This window comes from Macaca nemestrina, chromosome 12, assembly GCF_043159975.1.
Source record: "Macaca nemestrina isolate mMacNem1 chromosome 12, mMacNem.hap1, whole genome shotgun sequence".
In the NCBI taxonomy this organism is placed as follows: domain Eukaryota; kingdom Metazoa; phylum Chordata; class Mammalia; order Primates; family Cercopithecidae; genus Macaca; species Macaca nemestrina.
This window is the reverse complement of record NC_092136.1, coordinates 95886622-95911275: the sequence shown is the minus strand read 5'-3', so window position 1 is coordinate 95911275 and position 24654 is coordinate 95886622. Positions and strand designations below refer to the sequence as shown.

General features: G+C 38.0%; 1 protein-coding gene and 1 long non-coding RNA gene across 4 annotated transcripts in view; one reads left to right on the top strand and one right to left on the bottom strand.

The window, feature by feature from the left end:
- LOC105484311 (mastermind like transcriptional coactivator 2) overlaps positions 1 to 24654 on the top strand; it is a 367654-nt gene that overhangs the window by 333091 nt on the left and 9909 nt on the right. For all 3 annotated transcript variants that reach the window (XM_011745814.3, XM_011745813.3, XM_024793601.2), the window contains one exon: positions 19594 to 19797. In XM_011745814.3, the coding sequence (XP_011744116.2) occupies positions 19594 to 19797 (204 nt within the window). The remainder of the gene's footprint in view (positions 1 to 19593; positions 19798 to 24654) is intronic.
- On the bottom strand, positions 3447 to 24576 carry LOC139357573 (uncharacterized). Its single transcript, XR_011611007.1, has 3 exons — positions 24457 to 24576; positions 19890 to 19947; positions 3447 to 3581 (listed from the first exon to the last, which is right to left on the bottom strand). It is a non-coding gene; the product is annotated as an uncharacterized lncRNA (long non-coding RNA).

Genomic DNA, 24654 nt, shown 5'->3' with positions numbered 1-24654 from the left:
ATATTTTTCTGGATCAAAGTGACCTTATAAAACTCTGAAAGTCGTCTAAACATAATTGCATCATTATCGTGAAAATACTTTAAAAATATATACTTATATGAAAGTACTAATATAGAACAACTAAAACTGTTAGTGATATTCTCAGATTATACTTGCTATCCCTAGGCAAAAATATTTCTCTCTCTTTCTCTCTCTTTCTAAGAAATACAATCTGCTATAGTTTTTTGATGTATCTGCATGAAGCAACTTTTCTTGTGTTTTACATCTGTATATAACTTTTTAGTTCAAAATATTATGTGTCTGTATTGTTCTCTCTTTTTTCATTCCCCACTCTTCTGAACTCATCTACATTGTAATCAGGGAAGTTGAGTAGGGACTGTTTGTACCTGAAGAAATCTAAAATGTAGCATCCGTCGGCATCCTCTGCCCCTACCTGGTCTATAGGTAACTATGAATGTTCTACTTGATTCCAGAAGTGATCTTGTCTAACCCAAGGACCTGTCTCTTGTTAAGTGTTACCTACATATAAAAGTAGGAAGGGACTGGGGAATGGCCAATCTGCCCCTGTATCTTCTAGTAGATTTGCTCTCAATCTTCCCACACAGGAAAATCAGTTTTTTATATAAATCTCTAAATAGTAATCCAGTTTTCTTAAAAATAATCACAATGTATGACTTGTAAACACTTCAATTTTCAAAATCTTGCTTCTATGTTTAAATATGTATCCACATATAATTAGGATATAGAATGTAAGTTTTCTCTGAACACAATATGTATCTGTCAAAGTTATAATGGGGTAATATAATTAAGATAGAAATCAGAAGGTTTACAATGATAATGATAACTATAATTGGTTTCGTCTTTTAAGACATATTACAGTTTGCAGTAAGTAGATCATTCCCAAAGTTCTAAATTATTCCTGATTCAGTTCACAGAACTGCAGCCCTCTAAGGAACATCTTTTCATAACCCACACCTTATAAATCCTGTTAGGCCTGATCGTTTTTTTATCCTTGACCATAGATATTTACATTAAGGAATACATGACCTTTTTGTAAAATTGGTTCTTGAACAGATGTCCTTGGGCAATGTTTCTAGTAGCTGGCCTAAAATCCTAGGGCTGGGGGAAAACGTATCAAAGTAAATCACTCTCTACACAACATTGTGAATTATTATTTGCATTTAAATAGAAACACTACAGCCCTCCTTTACTGTAACAAATGTTTACAGGTAAATAACTGTACTTTTCCTGGCTTCCCTAAGAAGTGAAGCTATATATCAATGCTCACATTGTTTTCTTCTACCCTCTGAAGAGCAGTGTAGTAAGTAGTGAGCACACAGTTGGTTCTGCTAATGTTAGATTTGACTGGAAGATATTGACCACATACCAATAGTCTCTCTTTGATTTCTTTTGTAAATAACAAATATAGTTACATTACTGAAATAAACTAAATTATTCAGATCTTCAGTGCTTTCCCTATATATAAAAAAGAAACCATTCCACTTTCTCTTATGACCAGGACCAAGTTAAATTCAAAGATTAGCACCTTCCTGGTATAGAAAGCAATAGTAGGGTATTTGAATGGACGGCATATTATCTGGGGAAAAACCATGAACCCAGCTGCCAGATCAAGATGAAGAAAATATATGAGAAAATATTTAGATTTAATTAAGATGTAAAGGAACAGTTGCAGCACTGAGGTGCAGAAGGACTGCTATACATGCTAATGGCCATCTTTAGCCTTAAGTGATTAAAGGAACTGAATTGTCCTTCCTTCTATATGACCTATATGGCTAGTCAATTGCACATTAATATTACATCTAACAATATTATTTTGCCTCCAAAGAACTCAAAATACTTTCATTTAGTTAACTCTCAAAATATTTATTAACATACCACCTTCCCCAAATGAAGTACTATTGCTTGCCCAATACCTTGAAAAAAGCAACTTTTAAAAATGGTGCTAGAATCTCAGTGGTGTCAATACAACTGTGTCTTCAAGAAGAAAACTGAAGTGAATACCTGGCAAGGGTTAGATAAATATGATGAACTTCAACCAAAAATCTATCAAGGAAATCATCTCCTGGGATGAGATAATCAAGCTGTTCTTTTTACACCAAAACAGCTAGTTGACTCCATTAGTTTAGTTAAATAATTTTTAGGCCAATTATTTGGCAACATGTACGTGAAGCAAATAGTTGACTGATTTTAAATTTCCATGATATTCAGTGGTGTGGCATTTCTCATGCTTGGCTCAAGTTCTGTTAACTTTATGGAGAAGAAGGCAGTTTTTAAAATTCGTTTTTGTTTTTCTTCTGAGGATGGCTAGATAACAATATTTTCAAATTCTAAGGAGGATCTAATTGGCTCAAATTTAGTCACAGTTTTGATTTAAATATTTAGAAATGTTCAGATATGTACTCAATGAACTGTTATTTGGATCCAGCCAGCAGCTGAAAAGTTGTTCCAGTCCCAAATGTATATCATTTTTAAAAAGCACCACACAAATCTGGAAAGTACAAAACAATGTAAACATTGGTAACTGCACAATGTATCAGTCTCCCTTCCTGCATTCTCTCCTGATCAGCAGTGAGGAACGTAAGCCGCAAATGTTTACCAAATTGAAAAATCACTGGACAGTTACGTTCAAATCACGGATCTGTTTTCAGTTACAAGTAACAGAATCCAATACAACCAACCTACCCAAATTGCCGAGGGAAAAAAAAAGGTTAAAAGTTCATGTAAATCTGTGTGTGATGAATTTACATTCAAGGTTTTCATCACAAATGAAAAGGCTTATATATTATATTGAACTGACAGTAATAAGTATTCCCAGGTAATACATGTTTTTATATGATATGTAATGTTGATATTTGTCATTTCACTGAAAAATTTTTATATACATGTTACTTTCTTAATAATATCTAAATAATTATAAATCATGTTATAAATGCAGTTTATCTGATTTTCAAGTAATTATTGAGTTTTTACTTAACAACAAATATATACTTAATGTGGACTTTCAGTCAGGCTTATATATTCTAATAGGAGTGCATAACTGAATAAAACAGTTCATGTTCTTAAAATAACCACTGTGTAGTAAAAGAAAACATCCATTTAAATAAATAATTGATATATTATTTAGCAGATAAATGCAAGATATAGTCATATCTTGTCTCGTCAGATCCAAGTGATATCAGTTACCCATGTTGGAAAGGTGCCAAGATAGACCTACCTCATTCTGAATTTTCTATTTTGATGAATTAATGTAAAGAGTCATTCTGTTAACCCAAAGATATACTAGAAATCTTTATAGAAGAAAAACGCCTTTAAAAATGGTTGATATCGGCCGGGTGCGGTGGCTGACGCCTGTAATCCCAGCACTTTGGGAGGCAGAGGTGGGCGGATCACGAGGTTGCATGGCTGGCGGGCGCCTGTAGTCCCGCGTGGTGGCGGGCGCCTGTAGTCCCAGGTACTCGGGAGACTGAGGCAGGGGAATCACTTGAACCCGAGAGGCGGAAGTTGTAGTGAGCCGACATCGCGCCACTGCACTCCAGCCGGGTGACAGAGTGAGAATGCGTCTAAAAACAAAACAAAACAAAACAAACAAACAAAAAAAAAGATTGATATCTAGAAATAATTTAGGCTTACTAGTCTACCTAGTCTTTGTAATTCCAAACCAAAAAAAAAAAAAAACGAAACATTAAAATACTTCGTGTGTGTGTGTGTGTGTGTGTGTGTGTGTGTGTGTGTGTGTATAAGATACTCCTGGCCAGGCGTGGTGGCTCACGACTGTAATCTCAGCACTTTGGGAGGCCGAGGCAGGTGGATCACCTGAGGTCAGGACTTCAAAACCAGCCTGCCCAACATGGCGAAAACCCATCTCTGCTAAACATACAAAAGATTAGCCAGGCATGGTGGCACGTGCCTGTAATCCCACCTTCTTGGGAGGCTGAAGCAGGAGAATCACTTGAATCTGGGAGGCAGAGCTTGCAGTGAGCCGAGATCGTGCCACAGTACTCCAGCCTGGGCAACAAGAGCAAAACTCCATCTCAAAAAAAAAAAAAAAAAAAAAAAAAAAAAAAAAAAAAAGGATACTCCTAATCTTATTGCTCAAAAGAATTAATAAAAAATTTAGGTACTGTTTTCTATGTTCATAGTCATAGAGTAGCATCAGATCTGGCAGTAATTGTACCACTTACTTGATCAATGTAGACAGACAAAATAATGAGACCAAAAAAAAGTTGACTTTCCTCATTCTTCTCCACAGTAGACTTTTCATTTAAGGTTATCATTTTTCTAAAACATCATTTTGGTGCCCTGCAGATCAAAGTGTGTTTATAGAGTTTGCATAAATAAGATTTGGTAAATAACTTGATTTTCTGGGAATTGATCCAAGTGAAACCTCTAATCTTTTGAAGTTCATCCCTTAGTGATTCTTAGGGAGAACTCAGCTTTTTTGAAGTCCCACTGAAGTATTTAGTGGCTTGCTTTGCTAATCCAAGAAAGACTTCATAGCTACATTTAACAGAGAACACATGGCTCCTTTTCTAATGTCCTCTCTGGCCATTATAATAGTACATTCAAAAAAGCAATCATGTCACATTACACTAGACAAACACATTGGAAGATGTTGACCACAGTCACTATATTTTATTTGTGCACCTAGATTTCCATGTCTGATAGACAACCTGTAATAACCAAGACATTCTCTCATTTCTCATGAAAAAATATGTCAAAATTTGTAGGTTACTTTGTAGGTTAATACATTTTGTATATTTTAGTGAAGAATGGAGAGATTCAAAGTATAAAAATTATCTCTAGCAAAATATTTTGTATTCTTTTTATAGTATTGGGGAAAATATGAATCTTTTGGTAGAATTAGTTGAGAAAAGTCAGAACTTATTACCAGAGCTGTATAATTCTACCCTATGCCTTGAAAATCCAGTCCAGAATTCAGTCTAATATATTTATTCAACATTTCCATTCCCAAGCTTCAGTGTATTTACTTCAAATGTCGTCAGAAGACAACTAGCTTGATCCTCCACTCTCCACCCTCAACTGAATCAATCTATTATTTGTTCAGTATAGAGGCAAAATCTTTGCATGTCTTGTTGATAGGTTGTATTTTTGACTCAATGAAAAAAAGAAATCAAATTATTTCATTACAGTGGTAATTATTTTTCCTTAGATTAAATAAAAATGAAATTTCAACTATTCTAGCACTAGAATGGAGTTGAGAAATTATAGTCTAAGTTCCAGATCTTAAAGTTGGAGAAAGTAAGGCCTAGATAAGACATAAGGGAAGACTGAAAAATTTTAAAGATTTACAGTTCACATAAAACAGATTTCTAGAAGAATCAATTAAATGTCAGTATATGTGATAAGAAGAAGTAAAAATTGTCAGAGGAGATAATAGTTAAAATAAATGCTAGCATTTCTTGGAAACTGTCTTGTTCATTTGTGCTGCTGTAACAAAATACCACAGAATAGGTAATTTATGAAGAACAGAAATGTATTTCTCACTGTTATGGAGGCTGTGAAGTCCAAGATCAATGCACTGGCATTGGTGTCTGGAGAGGGCCTGTTCTATTGATTAGGTGCCTTCTCATGGTGGCATTCTTCCATGGTGGTAGGTACAAGGGTGAAAAGGAACTGGACGCACTTTCTCAATCCCTTTTATAAGGTCACCTTATCCCTCTCATGAGGCAGAGCCCTCGTGACTTGATCACCTCCCATAAGGGCCCATCTCTTGTGCCACCACCCTGAGGATTAAGTTTCAACAGGAATTTTGGAGGAGACACCATTATTAAAACCATAGCAAACACCTCATAGGGGCCAGAGACTGTGTCACATATTTTATTTACATGATCTTATTCAAGCCATACAGCAATTCCGTGAGGAAGGCACTATTATTTATTCCAAAATAGACAAGAAATCAAAACATACAAAATTGTATAATTTGCCCAAGAAAGACAATTAGTAAATTATGAAGCAAATATTTACACACAGACATTCTAATTACAAAAGCTACATTTTTTTCATCATTACAATATATTGTCATGGGATATCACGTGAGACATGTGAGAATTTTCTTAGATTTCACACTTTGCTGTCTTGAAGAGTATAACAAGCAGCTAAGAGTAGTCTATACAATTTTCATTAAGGTGAAATTCCAGAGTCAAAATTACATAATGGGTTTTTTATTCCCAAGGGAAAGATCTTATATTTTTTATAGAGTATAAGAAGCTATCTTTGGAAATCAATTTTTTTATTCCAGATTTGTTTCATGTATAATTTGGCCATCATTTTGATTTAAGAACTAATCCTTTAAAAGGGATTTTCTTTCTTTGGAACTGTGGTATCATTTACCCCTTCTTTAGTCTTCATTACTACTTGTTTACTGAATTGCCTTTATTTTTAATGAGAACAGAAAATGTTGATAACTTGTCCTATCCAAAACCATAATACTTTCCAAACATTTCTAGAGGAATTCACAATTTTAGGGTATAAAACTAGTTTCTAATGTATATCCTTTTGAAATGAATGCTTTTGTGAAGAGAAAGTATAGGCCTGATATACAACATACCAAAGAGAAAAGAAAAGCGGAGGGATAGTTTATTCAACTCATATAATAAACTCAACAAAAGATAAAATTACTCTTAAATACAATTTCCTAATCTTGTTTTAGTTGGTAGAGGCAGTGGTGATAATGCTCAGCTATTACTAAGTTTAAGTGAGAATATTTCTGGATAATTATTGTTTGTTGATTTATTACTAATATTACTATAAATACCATGCTACCATCACTATCTGATGATCAGAAATTGTATATTATTTAATCTAATGCCTTGTGTTATATGTATGATATTCATAAAATTTATATGATATTCAATTAATATCAAATTGACTTAAGTATAGATATTAATATTTGTTTTGAATTTGTTGTATACCAGATACTTCACTTACTTTATGCTATTTGTTCTTAATCATCATTGGAGGTAAAATTTATTAAATATTACCCCTATGCAACTTAGAAAAAAGCAGAGTTGGAATTTGAACCCAGGTCTGTCTGATCCCAGAACCCACCTTTCACTATTGCTGCCTACTCACTGAAATCGCTTTTTGAACAGAGGGATTTTTAAATGTATATATAGTTTGTGTATTATCTTGTTTACTAAAGCTCAATAGCCTTTAAAGTACTCTTGATTTTAAAGACATACATGTGGGGAAAAAAGACAAGTTCTGTAACTTGTATCTCCTTATCTTTAAAATGTGAATAATAATTAAAACAGAACTATTGTGTGGACTCATTAAGATAATAAATGCAGGCCCTCAACACATGGCTTGGCATTTATCTTTCAAAAAATGAGAAGTATTAATACTAGTAGAACTCTTACTCCATCAGTGTGCCTTCTCCCTGCCTTCCAACACATGCACATCATCTTCCTCATCATCCCCATCATCTTCCTCATCATCCCAATCGTCCTCCTCATCATCCTAATCATCCTCCTCATCATCCCCATCATCTTCCTCATCATCCCCATCATCCTCCTCATCATCCCCGTCGTCCTCCTCATCATCCCTGTCATCCTTCTCATCATCCCCATCATCCTCCTCACCATCCCCATCGTCCTCCTCATTATCCCCATCGTCCTCCTCATCATCCCTGTCATCCTTCTCATCATCCCCATCTTCCTCCTCACCATCCCTGTCATCCTTCTCATCATCCCCATCGTCCTCCTCACCATCCCCATCGTCCTCCTCCCCATTCCCATCGTCCTCATTATCCCCATCGTCCTCCTCATCATCCCATCGTCCTCCTCATCATCCCGTCCTCCTCCTCATCATCCTCATCCTCCTCATCATCATCTCTGCCCTCCTCATCATCCCTGTCATCCTCCTCATCATCCTTGTCCTCCTCCTCATCATCCCCGTCCTCCTCATCATCATCCCCATCCTCATCATCATCCTCGTCCTCCTCATCATCCCCGTCTTCTTGCTCATCATCCCTGTCTTCTTCCTCATCCTCCCCATCATCCCCATCATCCTCCTCATCATCCCCATCATCTTCCTCATCATCCCCATCATGCTCCTCATCATCCTCGTTGTCCTCCTCATCATTCTCGTCATCCTCCTCATCATCCCCATTGTCCTCATCATCCCCGTCTTCCTCCTCATCATCCCATCATCTTCCTCATCATCCTCATCATCCTCCTCATCATCCTCGTCATCCTCATCATCCCTGTCATCCTCTTCATCATCCCCGTTGTCCTCCTCATCATCCCCGTTGTCCTCCTCATCATCCCCATCATCTTCCTCATCATCCCTGTCATCCTCCTCATCATCCTCGTCGTCATCATCATCATCCCCATCCTCCTCATCATCCCCATCATCCTCCTCCTCATCCCCATCCTCCTCCTTATCATCCCCATCCTCCTCATCCCCGTCATCCTCATCATCCCTGTCATCCTTCTCATCATCCCTATCCTCCTCATCATCATCCCCATCCTCCTCATCATCATCCCCATCCTCTTCATCATCCCCGTCATCCTCCTCATCATCCCCATCGTCTTCCTCATCATCCCCGTCGTCCTCATCATCATCCACATCCTCCTCATCATCCCCATCATCCTCCTCATCATCCCTATATTCCTCCTTATCATCCCCATCCTCCTCATCATCCCCGTCGTCCTCCTCATCATCCCCATCGTCCTCCTCATCTCCATCATCCTCCTCATCATCCCCATCATCTTCCTCATCATCCCCATCATCTTCCTCATCATCCCCATCATCATCTTCATCAGCCCTGTCATCATTATTGTCATTGTCATCAAGATCTCCATCATCATTCACCACTAACTTTTCTTTCCCAAGACATTCTATTTGCCAAGGGCCCTTCTAAGGTGGCACACCCATAAAAACAACATTGGCTTCAAAAATGTTGCACAACCTTTGCCTTTCTCCCCTACTTTGGTTTTCCAGTTGCCTTTGGAAAGAGCCAACATTTTCAGCCCATGTGCCTCACAGCAGAAAGTTCTGTCCTCATTTTTTTCCTTCACATTGCTTCTTCAATCATTCATGTATTTTTAATTCAGAAAACATCTATGGAGAGTCTGCTATACCCTGGGAATTTCACAATGAACATGTCCCAGCCTTCAAAGCACTTAAAATGGGAGAGAGGTATAAGCAAATGAGCAATTATGATATAGAGTGACAAAGGCTGCCTAATAGGCCAGTAATGGGTCTTACAAAAGCACAGGAGAGGGGCACCTAACTCAGTTCTAGGCAGTCAGAGAAGACTTCCTGAAAAAAAATTACATCTGAGTTGAGCCCAGAAAAAAAGGATGTTCACCTGGAAGGAAGAGGCATAGAAAGAGTGTTCCAGACAGAGAGGATATGACCATATACAAAAATTTGGAGAAGAGAAACAACTCTGTGGGTTTGGAGAACTGCATGTAGTTTAATATCACTATAGTATAGAGTGAGGAAAGGATGTGTTGAGAGAGAATACTGGAGAAAGATGCAGAGACCAGATCATGGAAGGCCTTATATACCATTCTTGGAAGTTAGGACGTGATCCCAAAGCTAGTGAGGAGCTATGTATGATTTTAAGCTGGGAGTACAGTATGATTTTAAGCTGTATCCAAGGGAAAAATCATTTTATTACTTTCATAAATACCAGCATTGGTGGTGGGGAGTGAGGGAGGTTGAGTTCTCAACCTGAGCTCTATGGATAGTCTGTGGATGTTTAAGAATTTGTCAACTCCCTGAAATTGTAGACAAAAGTATTAGTTGTATGTGTGTTTGGGGGATGGTAAGAGACACAGAATCCATAGCTATGAAAATCCTCAAAAGGAACTATGATCCAAATCAATGTTTGAAACCATTGCTCTACAGGCAGAAAGCTGAAAGCTAACTTATAGAGCAGAAATTTGAAATCTGCCACAAAGAGTCCTTCTAAAATTGAAGAATTTCTGTTTTAAGAAAAATTTCTCATTCCTTCCCCTGAGTTACCAAACTCTTCCCACTCCACCCTGACCCACTGACGTTTTGTTCCTGGCCACTCTCCCACTGAAGGCTGCTTTCTCACTCATGGAGCTGGTCTCTGTGCCAACCCATAATACGTGTCCACCCCAGAGGCTAAGAATAGACACAGTGTCCTGGTGACTTAAAAATTGGGTAATATCTGAAGAATAAACTCTATAGTGACTATAAAATTCATTCTAATAATTTGAAATAAACAGATTATAAACATATGATTGGGGTTTCTCTGCAGGGTGCAGGAGAAGGTACTGAGCAAGTAAAGAAAATTCCCTATTAAATAGAAGGGGAAAGCAGCTACTATTCACAATTGTGAAGGGGAAAGAAGAATACTAAACCAAATACTTTCTTCTGTTTTTTCAAGCTCGACCTTCATCTCCACCACCCAATCTCTCACTCCCAATAAGTTATATCAGATAAGCTACAATTCTTTCAAGTGAATAGACTTTGTTCTGTTTATTTCTTCTTAATATATTTTCCCAGATTTGGGATCTGTGTTCCTCATCTCTCAGTTAGGTTTGTGATCTTGTGCAAGTCAATTCCTTAAACTTTCTGGGCAGCATCTTCATCTGTAAAATAAAGTTGGATGAAAGTTGCTTTTTAGTTCCTGCTGTGTGTAATGGTTACTAAAGTGGAAGGCTATTGTAAAGAGATTTTATGATAAATATTTCTTGTTTTCAACTTGCTGGTTATCTCAAAGGATTGCTGTGTACTTCATCTAAGGCATTTTTAAAATGTAATGTAAAAGACCAAAGTACCTTGCATTATTTGTCCAATACAGCCAAGTATAGCAAGGGTCAAGAAACTTTTTCTGTAAAGGGCCAGGTAGCAAGTATTTTAGGCTTTGTGTGCCGTAGGTCTCTGGCACAACTATTCAACTCTGTTATTATAGTGGGAAAGCAGCCACAGGCATATGAATGAATGTGTATGGCTGTGTTCCAATAAAATTTTATTGACCAAAAATGGTGGCAGGCGGGATTAGGCCATCATGTCATAGTCGGCTGACTCTTGAAATAGAAGACTGGAAGATCTGGTAACCTGAAGATAGGAGGGTTTCATCCCTTCAGTCTTTTCTGTTTACAAGCTGTTTCCTGGATGATTTCCTGACAATTGTTTTGTTGTCATTGTTGTTGTCATTGTTGTGTTAAATAACAACTGCTCAATTATTTTGGCCACCCACAACCACTTCACTGTTAATGCCCCAAATAAATAACTTTGAGTGAGTGGGTCTGCCAACTTATTGGGAATCTGAAACAGTTGAGACAACTTGTTTTTTAGGCACAGAGATAAATAAATGGCTTCATCAGGAGACAGTTCCGAAGATGAATAGCCAAAAGGAACAGTTGAGCAGTTAGTTCATTGGGACAGAGAAAGAAAGACAAAAAGAGGGAAAGAGAAGGGGGTAGGGAGAAGAAAGATTGATTGAATAGCAAACCAGTTTGTGAGATCTACTGTACAGACTTGCCCAGCTGGGTACTTTATCTTGAATTTGTTTTGCAAATTGCAGATGCCTAGCTCTAGAAGCCAAGAAAAAGAAAAGGCAGTCATCCCACGCCAAAATACTCTCATGGATCTCAAGTAATTTACATTACTTCATTTTTGTGGGGGGAAAATCACTGTACAGTCCCCTTCCAAAATAAGTGAAGAGGAACAGAGAGCTATTTTACCCAACTGCCTAGAACAAGACAAATATTTTGTAGAGCTTTTTTTTTTTTTTTTTTTTTTTTTTTTTTTTTAAATTAAGAGAACAATACCTGCCCGGTAACTTTGCCTATGTTGTGAAAGTTACTGTGTCACTGTTCAGCCCACAAAACTGCTTTAACTGTAAAACTGACTGAATCCAATGAGTCTTACTATTTCTGTATATACTTCAATGAAACCAGGGATATTTTGTACCCCATTCTACCTTTTGCTGAGATCAGTCCTGCCTGACGGAATCCTTACAATTCCATTGAAATGAAAGAAAGAGGTAGTCCCAATGATTTTATTAGTGAATATCTTTTTTAAAGCTCTCTAACATATTGACCATGATTTACAGTGACACTTTATCAAAGTAACACCCAGTAGCCAGGCCTGTCCTCTGCTTTTGGTTATTGAGATTTACAAGATTTCCTTCACACATACTATTTCTTTAACAATTTATCCCAGAAAATTTAAAGAAAAGGGTAGTGGTGAATTCACTGGCAGAAGGCTGGGACAGTGGGGTTTGTTCTTAATTTTTTAATCTGGACTTTTTTTCAAAAGGACTTCAAACTGCCTTTGAGAGAAACACAATTAATACAAAGGACAGGTAATTTGTCTTCTAAGGGAAAAGGGTACCCATTTGAAAGAGTTCATGTGTTCTCCTAATTGTCTCCTGGGTTTGTAGACATAGTTTACAACGTCAGTGAGCTAGTACTTCCCATGGTGATCCATAAACTAGATATTAAATGAATGAAGTAAAAAATTGGGGAAAGCATTTTTAACCAGATTTTTTTCCGTAAGTTAAAACATGCATCCAGCTTCCTTGTGAGCTTACTTAACTTGTGAGCATGTTTTATTTGCCTCAAGCTAAAAGATTCGGTCATCATATACCTGATTTACCAAATGGTCTCCTAACATCCTTGAGACCATTCTAGGAAATAAATCATCCATCAGTAGCACAGTTGGAAAACTTAAAAGTATAGTCAGGTAGCAGGATTTTCCAGCAGGCTGCATAAACTTTGTTACCCTCCTAATATAGGGCTGCCCACAATCCAGGGTGTGACTAAGACTATCTCCACTCCTTGGAGGTAAAAGCCTTGTAAACAAGAACTGTGTCCAAATTATCTTCATTTCTCTAGCACCTGGTGAAATGCCTGGGACATAGGTTATACTTAGTCAGTACCTGCTTTTTTAGAAAATAAGTGAATGAATGAAACCCATCATGTCAAAAGCATTTTCTTCACTCAGATGCTAAGAATAGCAGCTTGGAGTTCTGAAGAGCATTCCAAATAATACATCAAGAATGTTTCTGTAATTTTAGCAGAGGTTGAAAGATCATTTGCTAGGGATGTGGTAGAAGAAAGTACAGTTTGGAGATTTGGACTAGAATGGACAGGTAAGGAGGTTGGGTAGGTAGATCGATGGATGGGATGGATAGATAGTTAGATAGATAGATAGATAGATAGATAGATAGATAGATAGATAGATAGATAGATAGATAGATAGATAGATAGAAAAGTGGATAAATGGGTAGATAAAAGCTTTGCTATATAGGGAAGCTTTTGCTATATAAAGAGTCTAGTATCTATATAGAGTATGAGTCCAAAATTCTTGAGTATAGCAGTTTGATCAAGAATATCTAGCATCTTCTTAAATGGCAGATGAGGTTGGAAACATTTTTTAAAAAATATATGAATGCATTATGAGATCTTCACTACTGCTTTGACATAATTTTAAAACATTCTCAGAGTAAAAGAGCAGAGACGAGATGACTAAATACTAGCAGTGGTTAGGGATAGAGCAGTGAATTTCTAATAACAGGGCCAAAGACTTAGAGGAAGAAGATGCTCACCAGCGGGCCTTGGAGTGAGCTCAGGACCACTTGTGTACAGCTGAGAAATATTGAAATGAAGATCTCAAATTCTTTTTGATTGGGATGGCATTTTGAGAAAAAGATGTATCCTACTAAGAGACTGTGATTCTAAAACTCATAAAAATGTCGTTTGTTTTAGGTTCATAAGAAGTCCTTTTAGTATCTTTTTACTGCTTTATCCCCAAGGTCCAGAAGAATGCATGATGTGCAGTAGATGCTTAATAAATACTTGGTGAATTAATGAGTAAGAGTGCAGTGAGGGTAATAATTCTAAAGATAGATTGATTGATAGAACCTTATTAAAAGAATACAAATATATTTTCATTGGTCTGGCAGTCCTGTGCTGGGTTAAAACAAGGACCAAGAAGTTTTATCCATACTTAAGCACTGGCATGCTACACTATCTCAGGCACTAACACTATAAAAAGACTTTAAAATCTCTAATGCGCACGCACACACACTCACAAACGTGGAAAACTATCTAGAAGTGCACAATAAATATACATTACTGTACACTCATAATTGATTTAAAACCCAGGAGGCTTGGATCCGAAACCTATTTTGTAGGTTAGAACCAAACACTATACTTTTGCAGGTAAAAACGGAAAAAGAACATGTAAAATGAAAGATCATGAAAGTTCATGATTTGAACCAGTCATTGACTATTCCTTGCTGCCAAATCAATCTTTAACTACAGTTTCTCTAGAAAACTGGGTTTTCTATCATGTGAAACACTACATTGATGGAAATAGCCTAATTCTTTCACAATCACACACACACATGCATGCACACAGGCACACATACTCTCATCTATCAGCTGAGAATGTGCCATTTTTACCATGCCTTCATATGCATTGCAGGAGAAAATGTGTGTCGGGGAAAAACCAGATGATTTCTATTAAGTTCTACATGGGTTGAGTTTAAGGCAAAGAGTGAGGCTAAGTATGAAAATCAAAGCCAATGCATCGAAGCAGATTTTTCTTTCAAACTAGTTTATGTCCTAAAGTTTGCACAACGTGTTGGCAATGACAGCAAGCTTGTATAAGGAGGTGTTTTGTGTTTTACAGCAAACACAAGGCAAAAAAAATGCAAGGGCAGCCAAATATTACTTCAATCATGAATTCAAAGAATGTGTGTAGTAGGTATGTGGTAAAACCCATGAGCTAGGAACTATAAGATTTTTTTAAATTTTACAAAATTCCAAGAAAGAGTTTATCTCTTATTCTTTCCTCCATACCAAGGCACCTCCCTTCACCCCAGCACTAGTTTCAAATTTGGAAAACCCTTCAGACCCTAAGGGAAAAGGGTCCCAAAGTATCTTTTGGTACCATGAAGGAAAGAAACTATATTTAGCACAGTCTATCTGTTTGATTAGAGAGAGAAAGAGACATAGTTACATTTTCCGGCATGCAGATCTTTTATAAATCTTAGAAAAGGGTGGTTTTCCAGAATTCTCTGGAAGTTATTTTGGAGTTCATCAATTCTGCCAACATTGAGCACTCTGTCTACCTCTTTTCTTTCTCCTCATTTTCCCCATTTCTAAATACATTTTGGTCTGTAGAGAATAAAAACCTGCCTAGCACAGGGTAGACATTCAGTATACTTTGTCAAATTCATTAATGGATTGATGGATTAATGGGTGACTAGGCATCAGGTGATCTGAGATTGATTGAATGATTGATTTTTCCTTCAACTTTTAATTTCCTGGGTACATGTGCAGGATGTGCAGGTTTGTTACATAGGTAAATGTGTGCCATGATCTGGGTTTTAATCTTAAGACACTAGTAGGTGTCATACCACCTAATGGAAATGATTGCTTTTTGTTATCATAACTTTGGGTGAGTGGATATGTGGAGTGTGTGGTATGTGTAGCTTATCTTTCCAGATAAACTGTATGCCAGAGATCTTAAACTCAAATGGCCTACATGGACCAGGCAAGTGATAGAAATGAGGAAAATGGGTGGGTATAATAAAGTAAGGAGTAGTAGAGGCTGCTGTGGCCAACTGGAGAGCACAAAGAGCAATTTGTGTTTCAAACACAATGGGGGCCAAACACACCACATCTGTAGTCCAGGTACACGTACAGTGTGAGCTCCTTCACAAGACTCATTGGATATAAAACATCTCTCTAATATTTAAAAATACAGAAATAACAAAATAATAATAGTTAAAGTGTATCAAACATCTCTACTAAGTCCCTGGTACTGTTCTAAAATTCATCTTGTCAAATTTTAGGTAATTAATATATTACCTTTATGTTGCAAATGGGGAAACTAAGGCATGGTACTTAGTAAATATACATGATTGCACTATGCATAAATAATTGGATGTTAAGAGAATAAAAACCAGAACAGCAAAGAGCAAAGTTAACAGAGACCTGAGCTGAGCCCCTAAGCAAGAAAGCAGCATACCCCAAAAGACAGCCCATCAGAGAATGATACCCCACCCATCTTCTGGCATCTTCAAGTAGGAGGATGAAGGTAATTTCCCAAATCCCTGGGTGGCTCATAATCTGCAATATAACTGAGACCTCTACATTTCGGAGAGACCTGATACAGAACAGCTTTCTGTAGTCTGCGAGTTCTATCTCCTTTGTTTCACAATGAAAATAAATGAAAACAGACTATTGTTCCTATGTGTAGAAATAACTTTAATAATTATGAGCGGCTATTGTTTAGTAATAGGTATTGGATTATCTCCCCTAATTCTTGTAGGGAACCTGTGACATCCATACTGTTACTATTTCCTTTTTACAGATAAGAAAACTGAGGCTTAGAGAGGTGAATTAACTTTTGCCATATCACACAACTAAGTGTCAGAACTGGGATATGAACCAAGGTGGACTTATCTCCAGAGCTTATGGTCTCATCCACTGCAGGGCAAGGAAAAGAAGACGAAAAGAAAAGTGTTTTGAATTTTTCTACCTATGCTTGTCAGCTACTTCCAAAACCAAACCAAAACAAACAAACAAAAGAAACCACAAAATCTTATTTTGAAAGTCTTGCGTAAAACTCCAAACTATATCAAAGAAAAGAGCAGACTCTTTCTATTCTGGTTCAAGTGGAGAGTAGAACGCAAACTACCATCTCCAATACATTCTCTCCCACCTTGATGTCTTTCCCCACCACTTCCAGCTGTCTTTACGCTTCCCTGATCCTGCCTCTTTCCCCCGTCACAGGCTCTGCTTCCATGTCCTTAGTCAGGGTGCACCCAAAGGCCCAGTCCCCAATCCTCCATGTATTTCTCCTCCTTTTGCCCTCCAAGACACTTAGCTCACAGATCCTCATCTCCTGCTATTCTGTCAATGACTCTTAAGTGCTTGTCTCCAAGCCCATGTTCCTAGTGGCTTATAGAACACAGGGGGTGAAATCTTCTCCAAAATTCATGATGGATTTAAAGTTGAAAGAACTGACTGGTCATAGGGGTGTAAATATATTAGAGGATGGTTTCCTTAAGCTGCTCCATGTGTGTACCTCAGAGATGGCTGTAATTATTTTTTACTAACTGGTGAAGAGGATCTCCCCACCCTGTCCTCACTCCCCTGTCCTTCTCTCCAACACACTTCCTTCCACCTTCCTGACCTGAGGGTGCTCAACCCTGGGAAGAGTGCTGCATGAGTTCATGGGTTGGCCCAGGTTTAAAGTACAAAAATCTTTCTTCTCTATGCTTCCTGTCTCAGGTGACAGGCAGTAAAGTATACTGATTGAGAACTAGAGTCGTGGGGTCAGACAGACCTGGCTTCAAATCCTCCTCGGCCACTTACAGCTATGTGATCTCTCTGAGCTCAGGTTTCTCATCTGCCAAGTTGGGTTAATAATACAAGTTCTTGCTCATTGTTTTGTTGGGAGGAGTGAATGAGATAAATCACGTAAAGCACTGACCACAGTGACTGGCTGATAATAAGCCTCAGTGGATGGTCGCCCTTAGGATTATTTTGTAACCCTTTGCTTTTGAGGCAGCTGGTGAGCTCTGTAGCCCCAGAGATTACAAAAGGCCAAGGCTTTCGGAGTGTGGCTTACTTATTTATTTATTTCAGCTCAGCACATAAAGAGAAAGAAATGAAAGAGAAGAGAATTTCCACAGATGGTGTACCTACTACCACTACTCATGTGGTATCATGGGAGTTGCTTTGTGGTTTTGTTTGTTGTTTGTTTTTGTTTTGAGACAGAGTCTTGCTCTGTCACCCAGGCTGGAGTGCAGTGGCACAATCTCGGGTCACTGCAACCTCCACCTTCTGGGTTCAAGTGATTCTCATGCCTCAGCCTCCTGAGTAACTGGGATTACAGGCACGTGCCACCACACCTGGCTAATTTTCATATTTTTAGTAGAGACGGGGTTTAGCCGTGTTGGCCAGGCTGGTCTCAAACTCCTGACCTCAGTGATCCACCCGCCTCAGCCTCCCAAAGTGCTAGGATTACAGGCATGAGCCACCACACTCAACTGCCTGCTTTATGTTTTTATGTCTTATAACCTCACACAGTTTAGTCGGTGAATGACAGCTGCATTTTTTTTGCCAGGTGTGGTGGTTCATGCCTATAATACCAGCACTGTGGGAGGCCAAGGATCTAGGATCACTTGAGCCCTTGTGTTTGAGATCAACCTAGGCAACGTAATAAGACCCTGTCTCTACAAAAAATGTAAACGTTAGCCACCCCATCTCTACAAAAAATTTAAAAATTAGCCAGGTGGTGCGCGCCTGTGGTCCCAGCTACTTAGGAGGCTGAAGTGGGAGGATTGCTTGAGCCTGGGCGGTTGAAGCTGCAGTGAGCCATGATTGTGCCACTGCACTCCAGCCTGGGTGACAGAGTGAGACTCTGTCTCTTAAAAAAAAAGAGAGAGAGTTGGATTTCTTTTGTTCCCATGTATTCAGTGTTTCCCAAAGCATATTCCCTGGACCAATGAGTATCAGAATGACCTAAGGAGGTACCCTGATCTATAGCCTCAGAATCCCTGGGACAAGTCCAGGGCATCTGCCCTATAAGCTGATTTCCAGATCATTCTAATCAAAGTATAACAATTTTTGACTTATTGTTTATATCATATGATCTAAAATTTGATTTTGCATTTTCTTGTGTTTATACACGTAAGCATTTCTCCCTCACTTGGGTGATAAATTCTCTAAGGTGATAACCATATTTTTTAGTCTTCTTATAACCCTACTAGTGTTCTAGTGCAGAGCTCAATCCTAAATACATCACTGGGAATTAATGAGAATATTCAACTGGGTTTAGCTTACTGTCTTGCAGAGTCCTGATCTGTCAATGCCAAAAATTGGTAGAGACCTCAAATTACACAGGTAGTTCACCAATACCCAATATTATTTGATATACAATTGAGTTTTTAATCAATATTTTCTCATTATCAGTGTGTCGGGTATTCTTTTACTGAGATTCTTGCGCCAAGATACCTGAATTGTTGACTGGGGAACAAAATTTACAAGTCCCTGAGAAGTGAAGTCCTTTCCAAGTTTGAGTTTATGAAACAGAAACTTATAGGCCTTCCTGCCTCTCTGTCACAGAAAGCTGGGTAAGGCAAAATGCCTTCTGTCTAAAATGGTTTCAACTTTTAAACACGTGAATTAAAACATGATTTTCATCGCAGGATCAGCAATGCTACATGCTAACTTTGGGAAAAGGAAGGATCTGTTAGGTTATGATGTTTATTCCTGAGAAATTGAGAGGTTTGCCATATGTTTTTATGGTAGTTTTCTTTGAGGTTCCATAAACACCTTCTGGAATGTGGAGGTTCCACCATCAGAGTCCTATGGGAGCTTTTCCAGTGCCCTAATGTCATTAACCCAGCTGCTTTGGTTGCTGTGATATGCAATAATTTCTTCTACATTTAAAAAGCGATTTTCTGATCTCCAACCCATTTAACCATGTTTGATCTTTAATAAGATCAAAAATGTTTGGAATCTGAGTGTATGATCTTTGTGTTACATTTTTCTCTTTTTAATTCACAGTAGCTTTTCCTTCCCCCTTTCTCTTCTTTAGGATCAACACTCTGTGGTAGGCCAGAACACAGGCCCCAGTCCAAGTCCCAACCCCTGCTCAAATCCAAACACTGGAAGTGGTTACATGAACTCCCAGCAATCACTGTTGAATCAGCAATTGATGGGAAAGAAGCAGACTCTACAGAGGCAGATCATGGAGCAGAAACAGCAGCTTCTTCTCCAGCAGCAGATGCTGGCTGATGCGGTAAAACTTTCTCTTAATTTCTACTGAACGGACCTGTTGACCCACCAGAGGGAGTTTATTCTTTTCCATTTATATTTACTGTGCCTACTTACGTGACAGCAACAAAGATGTCCCGACTGTAAGAGAGGATAATTCCATACATTCAGTGTACTGTAGGAAGAAAAAAAAACCAAACTTGATTTAACAGCTGCTGGACACTTGGAATGCATGGCACCTCTGCTAACCAGCCCTGCCCAGCCCAGGAATGTCTAGAACAACCAACATAAGCATTTGAATCGGGCAAAAGAAACCAGTGTTGTTCCCCAGGCTTAAGGGGCAGAAATAGTAAACTGAACTTGAATCAACTCAAATCCAAACTGATTTTAGAGATAAGAGTTTTAAAAGCAACTTTAAAAGCCAACATGAAGCCTCGAAACCAAGATTTGGCTTCTAAAATAAAGCAACTCACAATAGGGGATTTTTTAAAAGAAAATGTTAAATGCATTTCCCATTTGCACTGTATATATTAGGTTGATGCAAAAGTGATTGTGATTTTTGCCGCTACTTTTAATGGCAAAAACTGCAATCACTTTTGCACCAACCTAATAGTTGACTTTTTGAGAAAGACAAGATTGTGTTTACCACACACTACGCATGCATTAACCCTCCTTCAGTATTTATCTGCTCGGCCCTGGCTTCATTGCCTCCCTTCAAATTATTTGGTCAAATGAAATAAAAAGTAAGCATCTCCAGGTGAATTAGAGGTAAGGTATACAGAAAAGATTAAAAACAAAATCAAATCATTTTATATTCAAGGAGCTTTGCAGTAAGAGTCAGAAATGCAGGGTATCACAAGGTATAATTATTTAGTAAATAATAATTTGCAATAAGGGTAGAGCCATAAACAAGGCAAATCCTCTCTTCACCCTAAAGAAGCCTTGAGCATACTGAGGATATGTCAAATAAATTGGCCAATTGTAATGCATGTGATTAAGTGCTATACTCTGGGAACTACTAGAAATGATTTCAGAAAGAATGTTCTATCTACTGAATATCTGAAACTGGAGTAGGAGATGAGACGAAGAGTAGGAAGGTTATTTCAGCCAGAACAATGAGCATATTCAAAGACCTGGGAACAATAAAGGATACTACATATTATGCCTGCCAAGGTATTGAGTGTGCACAAGAATGGGGAAGTGATGAGTAAAGATGCCGGAGATAAGAGGCAGGAGGGTAGGGCTTGAGAGGCCAGAATATACACTGAAAAGCAACAGAAGAGATTTTAAGGATTTAACACAAGGGGAAGTACTAGATTCAGATTTGCATTATAGTAAAAGTATAAAAAGAGTAAGAGAAAATGTAATGGAGAGAAAGATTAAATCCAGCCTGAAAAGATTAAGGATAGTCTCCCAAAGAAGTAAAATTTGACATTGATTTTGAAGGACTGTAGCATTCTGATAGAGTAGGTGGGGTCCACTATTGCAGGTGGAGGGTGGAGCAGACACCAAAAGGTGCAGCCTGGGTGTGAATTTGTTGGGTAGTTTGAGATTGCATTATGAAATATTTAATGCCTGATAAAAAGTAAACATAGTCTAACAACCACATTTTTTTTAAGGAATTACAAGTGGACCAAGTTTTGTATTCAGGACATGTGAAAAGAAATAGTGAGAAGTAAATTTATTTGACCTGGAATAAGGAATATTGAGAAATAAGATTACAGATGACCTTGAATACTGCCATAAGGTTTAAGGGAGTCACAGACTGGATCACAAAGTGACACAACTGGTTTCTTCTAGAAATCATAGTTTTGAAAACTCCAGTCCTCCCCTTGTTCCCTTCCCCTCCCATTTTTATCCTTATAAACTAAAGAACTTAGAAACAAGGGCAGCAGAGAGAAAAACATGTAATCTAAGGTTGACTTACTGGGTACACTTTCATCACTACCATCAATACTACTAATTTTATGAATTATACCACGTAGAGGTTGATTTTCAGCTCTTGTTAAAAGGCAAGGAAGTGGTAGCATATACATTCCATGAGGGTCCCGGCCTGGCACTGGCCTAACTCCCGCTTGGCCCCAGTTGAGTCACCACTAGGACAGGTGCAAAGGGCAGTGGCATAAACTGTGAGATGAATGAGAATGAGGCTGCTGTTTTTGTGATTTTTAGAAACCATTCACATGTCTCTTTGTTTGGACACCATTGAGGGTGTCTGTGCTTTTTAGCATATCCAGGAAGAAGTGGTCTTTGATACCACTGTACATTAGCATATGCTTTGTGGTCATTTGCAGTCAGTTGGCAAGGCCACATAGGCACCTAAATTGAGATGTTTTCTCATGAAAGTTTGTTATCCTTATTCTCTGTTATTCTCCTACCAATGAAGCACAAAGAAGAGACATGAATAGTACTTATTACGAGGGACATCATAATTACCAACACGCATTGTGTACCTACTGTGTGCCAGGCACCAAGCTGGATTTTCACAGAATTAAATAGAAATATGAGGGAGGTCCTATAATTATCCACATCTCACATTTTTACAGATGAAGAAACTGAAGCAGAATAGATATGTACTATAACAGATGATTTCTATAATGGGTTTTCAAGTCTAACAGATTGGGTTATCATTAGATATTAGTTCATAAATTAAATTTCATATTGCACAAAAGTAATCTCAGAAATGGCCTATGTGTTTACACTTGCACAGAATGGGAATGTCATTCTTTTGCAAACTGTAGCCGTCTCTATTCAGTATTGCAGTCTAGTCTTTGCTGCTCTTCAGCACAAAAGAACAACATGGCAGTTCTATGTTATGTCCATATGCAAAGTTATTAATCTAAGTCATTTGTGAACAAGTAGTTTAAGAAACCTAAATTTCTGGATATATATACACACACGTATATATATGTATATATACGTGTGTATATATACGCACATATATATGTATATATGTGTATATATATGTATATATATACACACATATATATACATGTGTGTATATATATGAAAACCCTTTGAACAACAATTTAGCCCTCTAGTGGAGACAAGCCTGACCAACATGGTGAAATCCCGTCTCTAATAAAAAAATACAAAATTAGCTGGGCATGATGGCAGGTGCCTGTAATCCCAGCTACTTGGGAGACTGAGGCAGAAAAATCGCTTGAACCTGGGAGGCAGAGGTTGCAGTGAGACGAGATCATGCCATTGCACTCCAGCCTGGGTGACAAAGTGAGACTCCATCTCAAAAAAAAAAAAGTCAATAATTAGACTGAAGAGATATAAAAATAAATCCAGGTTTGCAATATAGTCTATGATGGGAAGTCAATCACCTTCTTCTCTCTCTTTACCTCTCTCTCTCTCTTTCTTTCTCTCTCTCACGCATACACACACACAGACACACACACAGACACACACACACACACACACACACACACACACATCCTGTCTTCTTCAGTATAAACAGTAGAAACACCTAATTACATAAGAAAGAAGGACAGATACTTTTGGAAAAGAGTGGATTTCAGAAAGTCCCATGCTTGGCATAAAAATCAAAACTGTCATCTTACACAACAGTTTACAACAGAGCTGGTTGAACATCACCACATTGGGGTTCATGGAACATCTCAAGCTGTTTCTTAAACATTTAGGGTTTGGGCAAAACCAAAAAGCATTTCACCAACCACTTTTTCCCTTAATTTGTAAACCCATGTTTAAAAGAAATGTAATCCATATGTTTCTGATTCATTTACACTTAGCTCATCAAAATTGTGTTTTATATGAATTACTTATGTGCAAAAAACTGTCTTTCAAGCTTTTTTCTTAGCAACAAGAATTTAAATTTGGTTTGTTGTTGTTTTAAGGCTTTTTCCCCTCCTTTATAGTAGACTTATTCTACTAAGAAGGTTTGGAATTTGATGGGAAACTGAGAAACACATGGTTTAAGTCAGTTCTAAGTTAGGCAGTGCACATTTGTCTTCCAGCTAATTTACCCATGTATCTATTGCAAAGTTTTCTTTTCTATTTGTTGACTTTTCTATAATTATAGTGTTCTCCCTCTACCTATGCTGATTATTTTTATCTTGAAAATTGAGATTGCTTTGGGATGCATACAAAATGGCAGTGAAGTCATTCTAAAAACTCCCTGATCCATACCAAACAAGATAAAAAGCAGCCCTTAATTCCCAAAGCTGATATGATACTCACAGTCAAGCCATTTTGTTCTCTGTTGGGTATAAACAATCCTACAGAATGTCAACCTCAGACAAGGTTACTCTGAGACCATGGTAAAATGAGACAAAATAACACTTCATAATTTTGTCTAAAAACAGACACAAACAAGGTCACTATGCAACCTCCAAAACACCAAACACCCCCCTCTCTTGTTAAATGAGTGATAGCTACTTCTTTATTTAATTAGAATTGACTTTACTTTGTGACAGCTTCCAATCTAGAACAAAGCACCATTTCCTTAGACCCTCCCCAAAACACTCAAAGTCCAAATCTCAGGACAGATTCTCTCTAACATTCTCCTACTGAGATACCCTGTGACCCCTCATGATGTGTGTTCTCCCTTGCTGCAACAAGTAATAAAGCCAACAGCTGTGTTCCTAGTGGTCTTTGACTGAGGATATTGACATATTAAAAGAATGTCTCTATTTTTTTTCTTAGCTTCCAAACTCACCTGTTCTAAAAATCAAAAGGCTGATTCCAAATGGAAGAAATGAAGGGAGGGCGGCAAACCTGTGCTTTCAGAATGGGGAGCTGAGAAACAGAGCAGCAAGGGGCCTGGTATTGTGTGTTAGGAAAGAGCCTGAGTTTGGGACTCAGGATTTGGTCTTGGTTCTACCACTGTGTGATCTCAAGCAAGTTACTTAGCCTA